The sequence below is a fragment of the Notamacropus eugenii genome, chromosome 3 (assembly GCF_028372415.1).
Source record: "Notamacropus eugenii isolate mMacEug1 chromosome 3, mMacEug1.pri_v2, whole genome shotgun sequence".
Classification (NCBI taxonomy): Eukaryota; Metazoa; Chordata; class Mammalia; order Diprotodontia; family Macropodidae; genus Notamacropus; species Notamacropus eugenii.
In genome coordinates, this window is record NC_092874.1 from 151,863,143 (window position 1) to 151,879,477 (window position 16,335).

The 16,335-nt window shown below is 35.5% G+C and overlaps 1 protein-coding gene across 5 annotated transcripts in view; it reads left to right on the forward strand.

Moving 5' to 3' along the window:
* ORC5 (origin recognition complex subunit 5) overlaps positions 1-16,335 on the forward strand; it is a 94,120-nt gene that overhangs the window by 53,358 nt on the left and 24,427 nt on the right. For 3 of the 5 annotated variants that reach the window (XM_072653129.1, XM_072653132.1, XM_072653130.1), the window contains one exon: positions 9,061-9,156. The exons of the other annotated variants lie outside the window; for them this stretch is intronic. In XM_072653129.1, coding sequence (XP_072509230.1) covers positions 9,061-9,156 — 96 coding nt within the window. The remainder of the gene's footprint in view (positions 1-9,060; positions 9,157-16,335) is intronic. 5 annotated transcript variants of the gene reach the window in all.

The window sequence follows — 16,335 nt, forward strand, 5'->3', positions numbered from 1 at the left end:
GAATTCCCTCCTCATTTCTCCTTATAGAATCCTTCGCTTTCTTCAAGACAAAGACAAAGCCTTTCCTCCCAAATGCTAATACCTTTGTTTCCTAGCTACCTGTATTTATTCTCTGTTCTATTTGTATTTAAGCTGTGTCAGCTTCTTAAAGAGGAGAGATTGTTTGATTCTTTGTGTTTATTTACCCGATGCCTAACACACAGTAGGTGCTTGATGAGGTCTGTCAGTTCCTGTCTTGGTAGTCATTATCATAGTAGTCATAGGAGGCCTGGGAGTGATTGGCATGTGCATGTCTGCTTTCCGATGTGAGACCATTAGGGATAAAGTAAAAAACTAAACAAATCAGAACTTCTGAAACAAATTCAGAAATCATTTGAGAATACTTTAAAGGTTTTCTTGGCAATTAGCAGAGTGAGTATACTTAGTATACTTTTCCTTAATCCCTGGAATATTCAATTGGGATAGAAAAGGCACCTGTGCTTTTGAGATACTCCTATTTTCCTGTTAAAGAACTTGATCTCTTTTTGTAGGTCAGGACCTTTTTTGAAACTTATCATCTTTGGGAGTTGCCTCAAGGCCTACATGATGAAGTAGTTTTCCCAGGATTGTACATCAAATATGTGTCAGTGGCATGGTTTGAACCCAGGTGCTCCTGGTGCCTAGGCCAGCTCATTATCCATTACTTATGGCTGCCTTTCTTTGACTAAAGTCAAAGTGTACACTAGGTGGCAGCATTGTCACAGTAAATATTAAAAACATTATTCAAGTTCTCAGTAATCCTTGTTCCTACAACCTCTACTGTATTTGGTTTAAAAAATATGGTTTGTCTGAGGAAAGAACATTGATATAAATGATTTTTCATGATAGTCATTTCTTATTCAAAAAAATTTAATGCACAAAACAAAAACTGGAGATTGTCTTTTCAATGATGTTAAATGTATTTTCTTCCTTAAAGTAAATTATATACTTTTTTTAAAGCTTACTGCAGCAGTACTTGGTGTTTCTCCAATTCACATATTTATGTAAAAAAAAAAAAAATCAGTTTGCCCTAAGAGTGAAGAGTAGTTAAAAAAAAATTTCAATTGACTTTTAATCTGCTTTTTAATAAAGTGTTTAACATATAACATATTAAAGCCTTATAATTTAGTGAATTATCTGCTTTTAGGGTTTATTTTACATTCTTTATCCTGAATTTTTTTTCAGGTTTCAGTATCCCCTTTTATTTCTTTGCCTTCTGTTTCTCAAATTTAATATTTCCTTTTCCCCCAATTGCATGTAAAAACAATTTTAACATTCTTTTTTGCAAATTTTGAGTTCCAAATTCTTTCCTTCTCTTCCTTCCTTCCCTCCCCCTTCAATGAGAAGGCAAGCAGTTTGACATATATCCTGAATTTTTTTTTTTAAGTTTCTGTATGAAATTCACATAGAAATTCTGTTTTTAGAGTTTCTTCACCAAGTAATGAGAAGAGAGGGGCAGTTAGGTGGTACAGTGGATAGAGCACCAGTGCAGGAGTCAGGAGGACCTGAGGTCAAATCTCACCTCTCACACTTGTCACTCACTAGCTGTGTGACCTTGGGCAAGTCACTTAACCCCAGTTGCCTCATCCTGGGTCATCTCCAGTCATCCTGATGAATATCTGGTCACTGAATTTAGGTGGCTCTGGAGGAGAAATGAGGCTGGTGATCTGCACAGCCCTCCCTCACTCAAAAACAAAGTCAAGTGCAAGTCATGTCATTATTTCTCTGATGGCATGGTCTTCTTTGGCAATGAAGGATGAACACACACAATGAGAAGACATTTTGATTTTTTGTCTGTATATTTATTAAGCCTTTTAAAAAATATTTTAACATTTAACATTAATATAACGTAATATTCAATTAATAACATTATTTATTAATTTTTGTGATTATTTTTGTGTGGTTGTTTATATTTATAATTATTAATTTAAATTAATAGATAATATTTAACATTAACATTTTTAAAACATTTTTAAACATTTATACTTTTGAGCTACAATTAAAGGATTCATAATCAACAGTTGTTAACATTGATCATTTTTTAAAAATTTAAGTAAAAATTGATATATACCTCCTCATTGTTTTCCCTAGTAGTTGAGAAGGCTTTAATTATTGGAATTGTTTTTCTTCTTTTCCTTTTTTTCTCCATCCACAAACTATATAATTAAATATCTCCTAAATGCCATTTACTATATTACCTTATAAAGTTTGTCGTTTGTATTTTTAATTGGCATATTTCTAGTTATGTGGTGTTTTTTCTTTTAAAGGAATTAGTATCAGTTGGATTTTTTCAGAGTAGTATTGAAGTAGACCACTATACTTTCGCATTTGAATGTAATGTCCACAAGGATATTGGCAGTTCCTTTATGATTCTAAATGTTCTTGTAAATTGAGTTAAAATTTTTTTTCCTCTCCAACTGTAAACTATTTATAATTGAAAGGCGATTATTACTGAAAAAGAAAAGGTCAGTTTATGTTTTAGGACTAACAGGTATTATTCTGACTTAATGTTTTCATAAGGGAAAAGAATTTCTTACAGTTTTAATATTTTAATTGTAACTCAACCTTCTGAAAAAAATTATAAGAAGCATTTTTTTAGGGGGAATTATGTTATTTCTAGAGGAGACATATTATTCTTGAAGAATTTAAAGTATATATTTATAAATGCATGTTATATGCAAAATACATTGAGATATACAGGGAATGTTGGCTAAGCTTTCCTGATCCTGTTGGTATCACTTGATAGGTAGCATGTTGAATAATTAGTACCTTAAGAAGAAACGTTGGTTAGATTTCTTTCATTTACTGATGTGGTTAGTCCTTACTTAAAAAACTCTTAATATCACAGCCGTGTAGCATGGTAAGCAGTATCATGCTAAGCATAATATTTTTTTAGTGACTTAAATGTCATGAGCATAGTCCTTTATAATTTGTTAATTTTGAGCCATTACAATTACATTACTGTTTTGTGCAGTGTTTTTAAAAATCATTTAAATATATGATTTTATGAACCAATACTCCATATTTACTTGATCTGTAATAGGGTTTTTTCCCCTCATGAAAAATAGTGAATGTTTTGAAATGATAGTTTATCATGTATTTAGATAAACAAAAGTATGTTATTTTATTAATGCTTTTCAATACCTAAATTAATATTTTGAATATTTCTACATTAGGTAAGCATTAGCGTAAATCCCACGTTTAAACTATTGTTTCAATCCATTTGAATTTCTTTCATGAATGATCAATACCGCTTTTTCCCACCCAATGCAATACTATTTTATATAACTTTGAGAAGCATTCTTAACAATTCAAAGGCAGAAATTCATGACACTGAATCTATAGAAAAATCAGTTGTGGCCTAAATACCACAAAATTATCAAGGTAAAATGATCACTTTTCATTTTGTTTCTTTTTGATATTTAGAAAATAAACACTTGTAGTTGGATTTATAATGAAATTAGGAACATGTAACAATATTTTAGGGTTCAGTTATAGTTCTTTGAATTCGTACACCATATTTGTTCAACCATTCCCCAACTAATGGTCACCTATTTTATTTCTACTTTTTGTGGATAAAAATAGTGCTGTTGGAATTTTTTTTTCTTTTGATATACGCTCCCCCCCCCTTTTTTATTAACCTCTTTAGAAATTAGTAATTGGATGTTAAAGAATGTGAACATTTTCCATTTTTATTATGTAATTAATTCTGTGTTGGTTTCTAAAAAGGTTATACAAATTCACAATTGTAACAGTAGTGAAAGTTTGCCTATTTTATCATAGCCAGACAAGCACTGGATTTTATTGTTTTATATTATCTTTAGCAATTTGATGGCTATTAGGTGGAATCAGTTGTTTTTATTTGCATTTACTTGGATATTAAAAATTTTGAAAATTTAAAAAATGTGATTCTTGTTCATGCTTATATTTTCTGTTGAGATCTGCCTTTCTGTATCCTTGCACCACTTTTGTGTTGCAACGTAGTTCTTTTACACATTTGTATCCATATGATATACATTTTGAATGTCAATTTTTTTATATTTATTTTCTGCAAAAGATATATTTTCCCAGTTTCTGTAAGGAATATTTTGTATTTTTCTGTGTAAGGGGTTTGGAGAGTGACTAATCTTGTGAAAATGAATCAGGATAGGTGCTTTTTTTCCTAGTTGCTTGTAAACAGTCAATCATTTTGTATTCCCTTCAATTATGCAGTTTAAAAAAACACTTTCACCTCTCTGTTCTGTGCAGTGCTTGTCTGTTTCTACCTGTAAGTTTACTACAGAGTATCCACCCAAATGTCTTTGCTTTCTTTTGGCAAGGTGAGAAAAATAGAAGACTGCAACAATCTGTGCATGTTATCCCTTGCTCTCACACATGATGAGTCCATCTTTTCAATTATGTATTTCACTGATGACATCCTTTGTTCTAGTTCTCCCGAGTTGCCCCCTGTTTGTAATATGTTTTAGCCAGGCCCCATGTAGCACTTAACTTTGCAGTGTCCTGTAAGGTCCTTATTTTTAATTCTTTGAAGACCGTGGTAATCAAGAACTTACAGCCCTATAAAATACTGAAGAGTTTTGGTTTTAAAAAGATGACTTGTTTCAGGAAAAAGCTCTGTGTGTGTGTGTGTGTGTGTGTGTGTGTGTGTGTGTGTGTGAATCCAGACAATAGACATTTTTCGTCCTCTTGGGTTTCCTTGTGTGAATGGTCAGGCCATATTTTTTGGAATGGTTACATATTTTATCCAGGAGATTCTTTTTTGTTCTGATGCGACCAGATTAATGTTATCTATAAATTGTACCATCTGGAGGATATCACCATTTGTAGAAAACATCTCTTTAGTATATCTTTTTCATAACAATGAGTAGACACCTTTGCCAAGCATACATATTGGTTTAATTCTTCACCTGCTGGTAATAATCTGAGGACCAGCAAACAAGGTGACCTTTTCTTTTTGTATATACACACAGACATTCATACTGTGTACAGGCATGGAATCTTAACATAATGTGTGTTATACCTAGATAAATATATCTACACATATGTACGTACATGTGCACAAATTAGGTAAGATTGCATATATATTCCTACGATTTCAGTGTTACAAACAAATTCCTGTGGGAAATCCTTCTATTCATACAGATCAGCAACTCATCATGCATATATATTACATACATTTCGCATGTGTATATACTCATTGTGTGTGTATATATGTATATGTGGAATTGCACATAATTTGATGTCTGCATGGATGATTTTTTTTGTTGAAAGAGACCTATTAGGCAGTATTTTCTCTCTGTGATCATATGCATTTTTACATTTAAAAAACAAGCAGCATAGCATCTTGTATTTTCTACATCTTTCAGATAGTTATATGAACATAAAGATATGGCATACTTTAGAATATCATTTGCAGAATCCTGCTTTTTCCTTATATTATGCACTAGATATAAAATTATTATGAGTATAATCTATGTACCCTCATAAATTTTCTTTTTTGCTGAACTTCTAGCGTTCAATCACAGTGTGTCAAAGTGATGTAATCGGACATTTCTCTGAAGATGCCCTGTGAATTCTATTGATTTGTCATTTGTCTTCTGTTCTTATTAGACCTGAGAAATTTTCTTGAAGTGTTTGAAAAATAATGGTTATTCTCTTATTCAAGTTTTTGGGTAATCTAGAGATTCTTGAGTCATTCCAGCTTTGATCTTCTAGTTCCGTTTTCTTTGAGTGTATGTAGACTTTTTATGCTTTTTCCATTGAGGTATCTTTTTATCTTGTTTTGCTGCATGTTCTACCATTTCAGATTTGGCTTTCAGCAAATTTTACTTCCTTTTGATTTTATTTCTTCATTCAGATTTTCCAGTCTGGCTCTATGTTATTGAATTTCTGTCACAGTTTGGTTTTTTTTCTGTTTTGAATGATGATCAGCCTTTCATTCCAAATATTTGCTCTTTCTTCATCAACACCAGATCCCTTGTTTAATTTTGATTATATAATTTCATGTAATTCCATTTTAATTCTTGGTCTGTTGTTGAAGTTAATTTGTTACTTTTTTCCTTCTGGTGACTTCTTCCTGACCTTTTGGTGCAGTGGACAAAGTGCTGGGCCTGCAGTCAGGAAGACTTGAGTTCATATCCAGCTTCAGACACTTATTAGATGTGTGTCCCTGAGTAAGTCATTCAACCTCAGACTGCCTCTGTTTCCTCATCTGCAACATAGGGTAATAATAGTACCCTCACAGGATTGTTGAGATGATCAAAGATGATCAAAAATGATCAGAATTGTAAAGCGGTTAGCGTGGCACATAGTACACAATGTAAATGTTAGCTGTGATTATGATTTTACTCCCCTGCTTGCTCGTTTCCTTGTTTATTTCTTTTTAGTTACTGAGAGGCCCTTCTCTCTTTTTAGGTTGTGTTGAGACCTTTTGATTTTAGTGCCATAATTATTTCCTGATATACCCTGTCTCATTAAACTCTTCCTTAGAAGGAAGAAAACAGTTAAGCTAATGAGATCAACAAAAGAACTGACGATATGTACAACATTCTACTTATAAAGTGTTTTGTTTTTCATCCTTTGTCTATTTAAGTAATAATTTAAGAGAAATAAATCTTTATCATCAAAATCATGTAATTTAGGCCATAGAGAATAGTGCATAGGAGACTAGTGTTCAAGTCAGAAAGGACTGGCATGAAAGACCTGCTTCTGATATTTATCTCTATGATCAAAGCAAGTCACTTAGCTTCTTAGTGTCCAGGCAACTGTTGAGGACTCTGTCTGATAGATGAGTTGCTGATTTGTGTCAGTAGAAGGATATTCCACACGGCAGTTTCTGTGCACTACCAAAATCATAGGTCTGGAGCAGAAGGAGGGTGATTCTTATTGCATTTTTTAAAAATTTGATCACACGTTGTATTTTTTTGTGGCTCAATTCTTTGTTGGTGCAAAAGGCAACTGAATTTCATGAAATAAAGAGAAATTGTTGTCAACAGTTATAATCCCAAACAGGATTGTTGTGACAATCAAGGGAGACTTATCAAAAGTGGGGTAAACTGTAAAGTTCTTAGCAATATATAACATGATATGTTATCATGCTCATCAGAACTGATTTGTATCTAAATGTTACATTAATATGTTTATTGAATTCTTCTATCTTCAACTTGGAGGAAGCTTTTCCCGAAAAACAATCCCATATTATTTAATGTTTTAAAATGGTATGGTTATCATTGCTCTCTTTCTCTGGATCTGTAGGCTTCTGTTAGGACTCAGGATCAAAATATATTTACATACACAAACACACATGCACACAGTATTTGTGTCTCCAAAATACCTAACCAAAAACTTGACTTTATCAAATATATAAATCTCAGAAGGCTATGCTACTTTCCATTCACTTTACCATAACTGAGATTATTAGGGGGTTTCACTTCAAAAGAATAAGAGGAATCTTATTTAATACCTTTTTCACTGATGAGTAGATCAGAATGAGTAGTACTTGATAGAGACACACACACTTTCTTCAGTATGTAACAATACTCTGTCTCCAGTGGTGCAGTAAATTAAATTCCCAGGTCTCTTAACTACACTGGTTTTGCCATATATTACTGTGCTACCACCAAAACAACCCAGAATCCTATCCTCAGTAAAGTGCCTATTTCCAAGATTTTTTTAGATCATTTTAGAATGTTTTATGAATAAGAGTACAAAGGATTGACCTGTCTCCCTACGTGGTAGCACTATTTTAAGCAATACTTGGAATGCTGATGAATCATTTAGCATCACCTTTTATTTTATCCCATTAGCTAGAAAAGAGGTTTTGTGTTTTGTTCTGTTTTAAAGAATATTTGTGCTCATTTTTATAGCCTTTTCTGAATTTGATGTTAAGATCCTTCAGGTATAGCAGCTTTTTCTTTGTGATTATGATAGTGCATCAAGGCTTTTTCCAGTTGTTTTTTTGCTTGAGTCTAGAAAATGGACCCATAACTCAAAGGTGACATGTAAGATAATGCCTTGGGGATGAAAAAAAAGTTACATAAATTATACTTTCAGCTTCACTGTAACAGGACTATGTCAGTAACTATTCTTTCCCGTAGGTAGTACTTTATAGCTGCCACTCTCAAAGCCAAGGATTGTTTCTGTTGGATATACCAAATATATTGTTCACATATATAAATATACATTCATAACTTTATGGGAAATGTTTTCAGTGCTAATAAATTTTATTTTACTTGGCACATTTTGTCTTGAAAGCTTAAGAAAGAGTTTAAAAATAAGAGGTTTGGTAGCAGTAAAATGGTAATGGGTTCTACAAATATTTAAATCCAAAAATGTAACGTAAACCATTATAGTAAATATAACGTTAAACGGCTTAAATGATTAAATAATATATGTTGGAAAATCAGTAACTAAAATAAAGGGGTGATTAAAAAAATGTATTATTGCCATAAATAAGATTCAGAAGCCTTAAGAGTACAGGAAAATATAGGATACATTTTATTTTAGAAAGATAACTTTCCTAGGTTTCAAAAATAAGTTTGCTACATAAATGAATTCAGTTATCTACAAAGTTTCAGATAACTTATTTATAGTACTTTATCTCCCAGCAGTGCTAGATTACTTTAGCATCTCTTTGAAAAACAATCAAGACTTGAAATTATAATGAATGTAACATGTTGAAATTTAATAGGGAAAGTAGAAAAAGATTGCAAAAAAGTTCAGAAGTGGATATAAACAGGGTACTTTTGTCTTTGCCATTTTAAATTTATTATACTCCTAAAAAAGCTATATAATGAAAGCTTATAGTTTCATATACAATTCCGTTTTTGTTCTGTATATTGAAATGCTAATATTTGGTGATTAAATTCACAATAAAAACAGTTTTAATTAAAAATTTTAAGAAGAATAAATGTCTACAGCTGGGTTCAAAATAATTTACTGAACTAATATAGAATGGGGAGATATTAAAATTATTGTAGTAACTTTTATTTTTTACAAAACTGTGATGTAGGTAATATAAATATTATTCTCTTTAATTTACAGATGAGGAAAGAGGCTCACCAGTTAAGTGACTTATTTATGATTTCGTGGCACACAGATATCAGTACCAAGATTCAGATAAAGAGCTCTCAACTCCAGGTCTATCAGTCACCTTTTTCACTACACCACACTGACTGAAACAACCATTTAGTGAAAACATACAAGTGAAAATGGGTCAATAGTGTTGCACAAAAGCTTAACACAATTCTTTGGGGGAGAGAAACAAGTAGGACTAATCTAAACCTATGATTTCATCAATGTAGGGGACCCATACTGCAACTATATGGTCGTAATGAGTTGTTGTAAGTAGATGAGGATTCCATGTCTTCCTCTTGGTCACACACCTAATATGTGTCAGGAACTGAATTTGAATCTAGAGCTTTAAGGCTAGCTTTCTGGCTGCTGTTACACTTTCCTTGCTACAGTCTTAGATTTCATCAGTGGAAGTTCAGTGTTCATAACAAAGAAGGTTCCGTGAAACTGGTTAAGTATTTCATGTGATTAGAACTTAAGTCCTATGTTTGGTTGCCCACATTTTAGCGGACCCCTTGACAAGACAAGGCAAAAAGATTGTGACAAAAACTTGAGTGTTCTGAGAGTTTAGCTAGAAGAGGAGACTTGGAGAAGGGGGACATGTTTGTGGTCTTTCAATGATTGAAGGTTTGTGATATGAAAAAATAATTGTTTTGATTGTCCCCACAATGAAGAATTGGGACCAGTGGGGGTGGGGGAAATTACAGAGGGGCAAATACTGGCTCAATAGAAAGAAAACAAAACATTTCTTACTGAAGAGGAAGATCCAAAAGTGGAATATGCTATAATATAGCGCTTCTTAAATTGTGGGTCATGACCTCATATGGGAACTGGAAAAATTTGGCCACAGTAAAAGGTTTCTGAATGCACAGTGATCAGAAATTAATTAAAAATCAAAATTGTAATGAATCCAAGGTGTTTCTGGCAGCATTTGCCTGTGTTACATTGGGCAACTTCACTACAGCCTTGGTTCTGAAAACAAAGCATGCACATTTTGCACTGCATGTGCCCTCAGGCCATGCAATGCCACAAACGCCGCTGAAACTTGAAAAGGGGTCAAAAGTTTGTAAAGGCAAGCACCCTGGCACACTCAGGGTGACTTGCTAGCACACAAGTCCTTGGATCTGCTTTTCTTAAAGGGAAGCAACTTTTAAGGGGTCAACAATCTTCTTTAATTACGTTTGCTAGTTCAGGGGAAAAGTCAGCACCCTGAACTTCAGAGTAAATACAAACAGAAAATACAGAGAAAGTATAAGCAGAGAAATAAGGACCAACAGAGGACTCTACTGTCTGAATCAAAGCAATAATGCTGTACACTCTGCATAAATCCCTGGATGAGAAAGCCTTTACATCTGAGCAGTCACGCGGTCTGAACATATGACTACTCAGAGTCTTGACTAGAGAATCACAAGGTCCTTCTCATAAGTGAACCACCAAAGCAAAGTACCAACTCAGAGTTTATATACATTTCTCAGCCAGAAGGTATCACAACCCTCATGACCCAGTGTCCAATTAGAAATTAGCAAAAGGTGTGAAAGTCTTCCTACAAGCAAACTTCCACTAAGTAAGCTTCCCTTAATGTGAGGTCTATTAACAGATGGAGAAGATCCCATTAACATTACAAACTCAAAAAAAGGGTCTGGAGTGGAAAAAGTTGATGAAGCCCTGCATAGTATCAGATAGTAGGTTTCACTTCACTCTACATATGTGTTCCTAGTGGAGTCTCAATGACTGACTCTTTTGTTAAGGATCTTATAGCCAGATGGACTAGGTAGGATCTACAGATGCCCCCTTTTAGCATCGGGATTCTATGGATTTCAGGAAATGGCATGATTTGAATGTTTGTAAATAATGACTTTGGCTTGAGAAATAGGTAGTTGTGGACAAAATATTTCGCCCCTTCTGCCTAGGTCCCAGATTTCAGTCAATGAATTTTAACAAGCAGGTAATGAACTGTTAAGTGGAGTTTTGAGCTCTAGAAAGTATTTAAGTTCTTTAGTATTCAGGTGAGGAGTTTGTCATTTCCTTTTCTTATGCTTTCTTCTCCTTACCTTTTCCTGCACCCCTTCCTGAAGAAGGTTAGCTTATGATCAATTGTTTATTTATTAATTTTGCCAGATTTAGTGAAACATTTTTAGAACATTTTTTAATCTTTTTGATGTTATTCTGAGCTTGTGGCCAAGGTAACATTAGCTTATAGTTATATAGCACTTAAAAATATGTATATATACGTGGTTGTTTACAAAACTATAACCTAAAGGTTTACAAAATGCTTTCTTCACAACATTCCCGTGATATAGGAATAAACATTATTAATCCCTTTTTACAGATGAGGAAAGTGTGACTTTAAAAAAAGTTGAGTTATAGACCAAAATCTCTGTAAATAGAGGAACTGCCATGTGAATCTAAGTCTTCTGATCCCAAATCTACTATTCTTTGTTTTGACAAAAATCAAGACATATTTTGTCACAGAGGGAGATTTAGTATTGAAAAGATATGCTAGTCTCTTTCAAGGAACGAAAGGAAACTTTACAGAAGAATTAGATGGGTCAGTAATGTTTAAAACACTATATGATACATTTATGGTATAAAACATATTATTTAACATACTTATGCTCTTTATTGGTCCAATTATACCTTTTTAACATCACACAAGGGAAAATGTATAAAGAGACACCCAGGTTAGGAACACAGGTAGACAAGAGCAACAAGGGAAGAATACAACCAGAGTGGTCATTAAATGTCTTTGAGTTATAATAGGAGGAGAAATAATGGGCTTGTAGGGAATGAGAGAAAATAAATACTTGTTAATTAATAAAGAAAATTTTAATGCCCTGTAACATTTAGTAATATCAGCTATCATCATGTTATAACAAATAATATCATTTAAAATCTGATTAACATTTCAAATATCCTACTTGGTTCAGCAGCAGCCCTTCTTGCTCCACAGTAGTTAACTCCAACCCTCAACATCCCAGCAACTATGTCAAAGGGACCTGTGGTTCGCATTGATCTTGACATAACTTGTTCCTGTGTGGGAATCTTCCAACATGGAAAAGTGGTGATCATTACTAATGATCAAAGAAGTGGGAACATCCCAAGCTAGGTCACTTTTACCAATATAGAACATTTAATTGATGATGCTGCAAAAAAAAAATCACATTGCTATGAACCCCACCAATACAGTCTTTGATACCAAATGTCTGATTGGTTGCAGATTTGATGATGCAGTTGTACATCAGACATTGGCCTTTTATGGTGGTGAATGGCACAGGCAGGTGTAAGATCCAAGTGAAATACAAAGGGTTCTATCCAGTTTCTATCCAGAATAACATCTTCTGTGGTCTTGACCAAGATGAAAGAAATTACCAAAGCTTACCTTTGGAAGACCATCACAAATGCTATCATCGAAGTACCAGTCTACTTAAGCAATTCCCAGTGTCAGACCACCAAAGATGCTGAAATCATCACTCGTCTCAGTGTGCTCCAAATCATCAGTGAGCCAACTGCTGCTGTTCCTGGCTAGAACAAAAAGGTTGGTACCAAGAGAAATGTGTTGATCTTAGAGGTGGTACTTTCGATATCTCCATTTTTACCATTGAAGATGGCATCTTTGAAGTCAAGCCTACAAGTGGGGACACTTACTTGGATGGTGAGGACTTTGATAACCACATGGTCAACCATTTCACTGAGAGCAAGAGAGCTGTCTTTGTATCCCTTGTGAAGTGCAAAGTATACCCTCTCTTCTAGTACCCAGGCCAGTACTGAGATTGGTTTCTTCTATGGAAGTACTGGCTTCCATACCTTTTTTCACCAGGACTCAAAATTTGGAGCTGAATACTGACCTTTTCCATGGTATGCTGACCAATGTGGAAAAGGCCCTAAGAGATGCTAAGCTAGATAAATCACAAATTCATGACATTATCTTGGTGAATGATTCTAATTTGTTCCTCCAAATCTAGAAACTTCTGCAGGACTTCTTCAGTGACTAAAAGCTCAGCAAGAGTATCAGTCCTGATGAAGCTGTTTCCTATGGTGCAGCAGTCCAGGCTCCCATCTTGTCTGGAGATAAATGTGAGACTGTACCGGACTTGCTGCTGTTGGGATGTAACTTCTCTTTCCCTTGGAATTGAAGCTGCTGGTAGAGTAAAGACATTTCTGATGAAGCATGATATCACCATCCCCACCAAGCAGATGCAAGCCTTTACCACCTTCTCAGACTACCATCCAGGTGTGTGTATTTAGGTTTATGAAAGTGAAAGAGCAATGACAGAAGGTGACAACCTGTTTAGCAATTTCGAGTTCACAGGAATCTGAGTGTATGTTCCAGGAGGCTGAGAAGTACAAGGTTGAAGATGAGAAGCAGAGAGACAAAGTGTCTTCCAAGAATTCTCTTGAATTTTGTGCTTTTAATATGAAGGCTACCATAAAAGATGAAAAACTGAGTTTTTCATCAGCAGAATGGTGATGAAGACAAACAGAAAGTTCTTGACAAATGTGAAATTATCGTTCGCCTGGATAAGAACCCAAACTGTTGAGAAGGAAGAATTTGAGCATCAGCAGAAAGGATTGGAGAAGGTTTGCAACCCTATCATTACCAAACTGTGCCAGAGTTCAGGAGGCATGCCTGGTGGGTTCCCAGGGGGCGGAGCAGCCCCATTTGGAGGTGATTCTTCTAATTCCACCATTGAAGGTGTCAACTAAACACATCTGGAAGAAAGAACATTGCCTACGTTTTTCCAAAAATTGAAGGACTCAAATTTGTAGCCAAGGCAGTAGCAGTTTAAGCTATGATGTAAATACTTGAATTCTGAATACTTGAATGTGTCCAGAGGGTCCTAGAAAAGGCTACTCCTTCAGCCTTGTTACTCATGTTCAATTTTCTGATTATTTTTAATCCATGTGGATGATGCATGGCATCTCATCTTTTCCTCCAGAACCCTAAGCCAACCTTCACCCTTGGGTCACTCCACATACTTATAGGCAGCAAAGAAAGATCTAGTAGATGGGGAAAACTGAGTTTCGGAGACCATCAAGGGCATGAAACCAAAGATAGAGGCAAAGAAGATAGCATTGACAAACAAGAGAGATCACCTTTTCGTCCAAGGCTATATGAAAGGAGGAGATGGATGAAAAGATTGAGAAGTTTCAAGGCATAAAGTAGGGATGAAGAGACAGCCCAGGGAAGACAGCTTCAGTTTTCTCAATAAATTAGAAAGTGAGATAATCTCCAAAGATACAGAGGCGACTGGAGGAAAGAGGTTTGGAACAACCACTGTAGAGAATATAATTGAGGGTCAGGAAGAGTAAAAGTTTCATCCTGTAACAATGAAGGGCCAGGTGCATTTAAGTAACACTAATTTGTCATGCACTCCATTGGTAGAGTTATGTTGACTTTTTCAACAGCTTGTGAGTAGAAGCAGAAGGAGATAAGAGGGGACTGAGGATTTGTACTGTGTGAATAAAAAAGGACATGAGGTCCTGGGAAGTAAGGGTTGTTGTGGTGGTGATGGTGGTATTCGTCATTGCTGAAGAAGACCATGCCACCAGAGAAATGATGACATGACTTGTACTTAACTTTGTTTTGAGTGAGGGAGGGCTGTGCAAGGTCACCAACCTCATTTTCTCTTCCTGAGCCATCTGGGTCCAGTGACCAGATATTTATCAGGATGTCTTTGGCCTTTTTAGGCTAGACCTTTTTAGGTACTCACTTAGAGGGAGGTAATGCCCATTCAGTGAATAGGCCTCTTTAAGAAGTAGGCAGGGAATGGCCCCTTTAATGAGCAAAAGAAAAAATAAGTAAATGAAGCTGGGAGGGAAAGAGAAACTTACTATTGACAGTCACTGTAAGCCAGCCATTAAGTGAAGCTTGAGCAGGGTCCTGTTGTTGTCCAATCTATGGGCTTCAAGCGCACTGGGTTTAAGGTTTTGGGAATGACAAGGAGAGAGAGACAAGAGACAGAAGGAGAGATTGATCTAGCCAGTAAACCCCGAGTTAACTGGGCAGCCTCTGGCCATCCAAATTTACCTTCCTTTGGAGGAGAATTCAACTGCATGTTAAAACTAGTTAACAGTAAAGTCAAGGCAGAAGGAAGAGGGGTAAAGTCAGAGCAGAGGACATGGACTAGGAGAACACTTAAAATGAAGACAAATGGTAGGTTTTGGACTAAAATGTAACAAAACTTCTAGTTGGGTAAGGTAAAGTAGGATTGAAGGTCTTTAGAGTTATGGAATTTGATGAACCATTAAGCCAGAATGTTTCAGAGAACATGAGCATGATGGTTAAGTCCTTAAGGTATGTGAACAGAATTTGAGGTGAAGAGCAAAACAGCCTACTCACTGATTGACTTTGTAAAGGAAGGATAGTGATCTAGGGGCTGGCAAATGACAACAAGGTCTCAGCAGATATGATATGTGTATGTGGAGGGAACTCCAAGAAAGAAAACTTGGAGTATTTGCAGTTTAGAAGCAAAAAAAAAAACCCAAAAAAAATATGCCTCCTGGCCTTGTATGTGTGGGGAGGAGGCAAGGAGTGGGTCAGCACTGAAGAGGAGTATAGGGAAGAAAGGAGAAATGATCTTCCAGAGAAAGTTAGGTGTTCTTAAGTACCAGAGATTGATTTCAGAATAGTAACAGAGTTGATGATAATGCTTGAGGGCAAGGTCATGTGATGGAAGCCACTAATCTGAACAAGAAGTGGCTTAGGAACCACTTTACTCTTCTATCCTTTTTCATCATTTGATATAGATTCATTTAGAAGGCTACGAGAATCATATTGTTAAAAATACCTCTCTGACCCTGGGCAGCACATGGCCTTTTCACCGTTCCATTCCTCTCTGACACAGTCTGGGCAGAAGCTTGGACTGCATTGGTGTTAGCAGTAGCTCCTCCCTTCTCTGTGTGTATGCCCCACTTACTTGAACCTATATGGTAATGAAGGGCTAAAAGGAGCATGATTGTTGGGAAATGTAGATAGCTTTTGTTAATGAAAGATGTACCTTCCATTTCCCCGGTAGCTCACCAGTATAAGCCACCTCTGGAAAGAGGCTGAGGCTGTAACCATCATGCCCCTGGTTCTGCTGTGCTAGTGGGTTAAGTAAGTGCTCCCTTAGCTCCTCATATCAGTGACCCTTATGTACTTGTCTTCTTCCTTACCTCCTTCTACCCCCAGTTGTGATAAGCCTCCATGGATAGATATGATACTGTCAGATGCTGAAATTAGATCAGGTATAGTTCTCTTTGGGT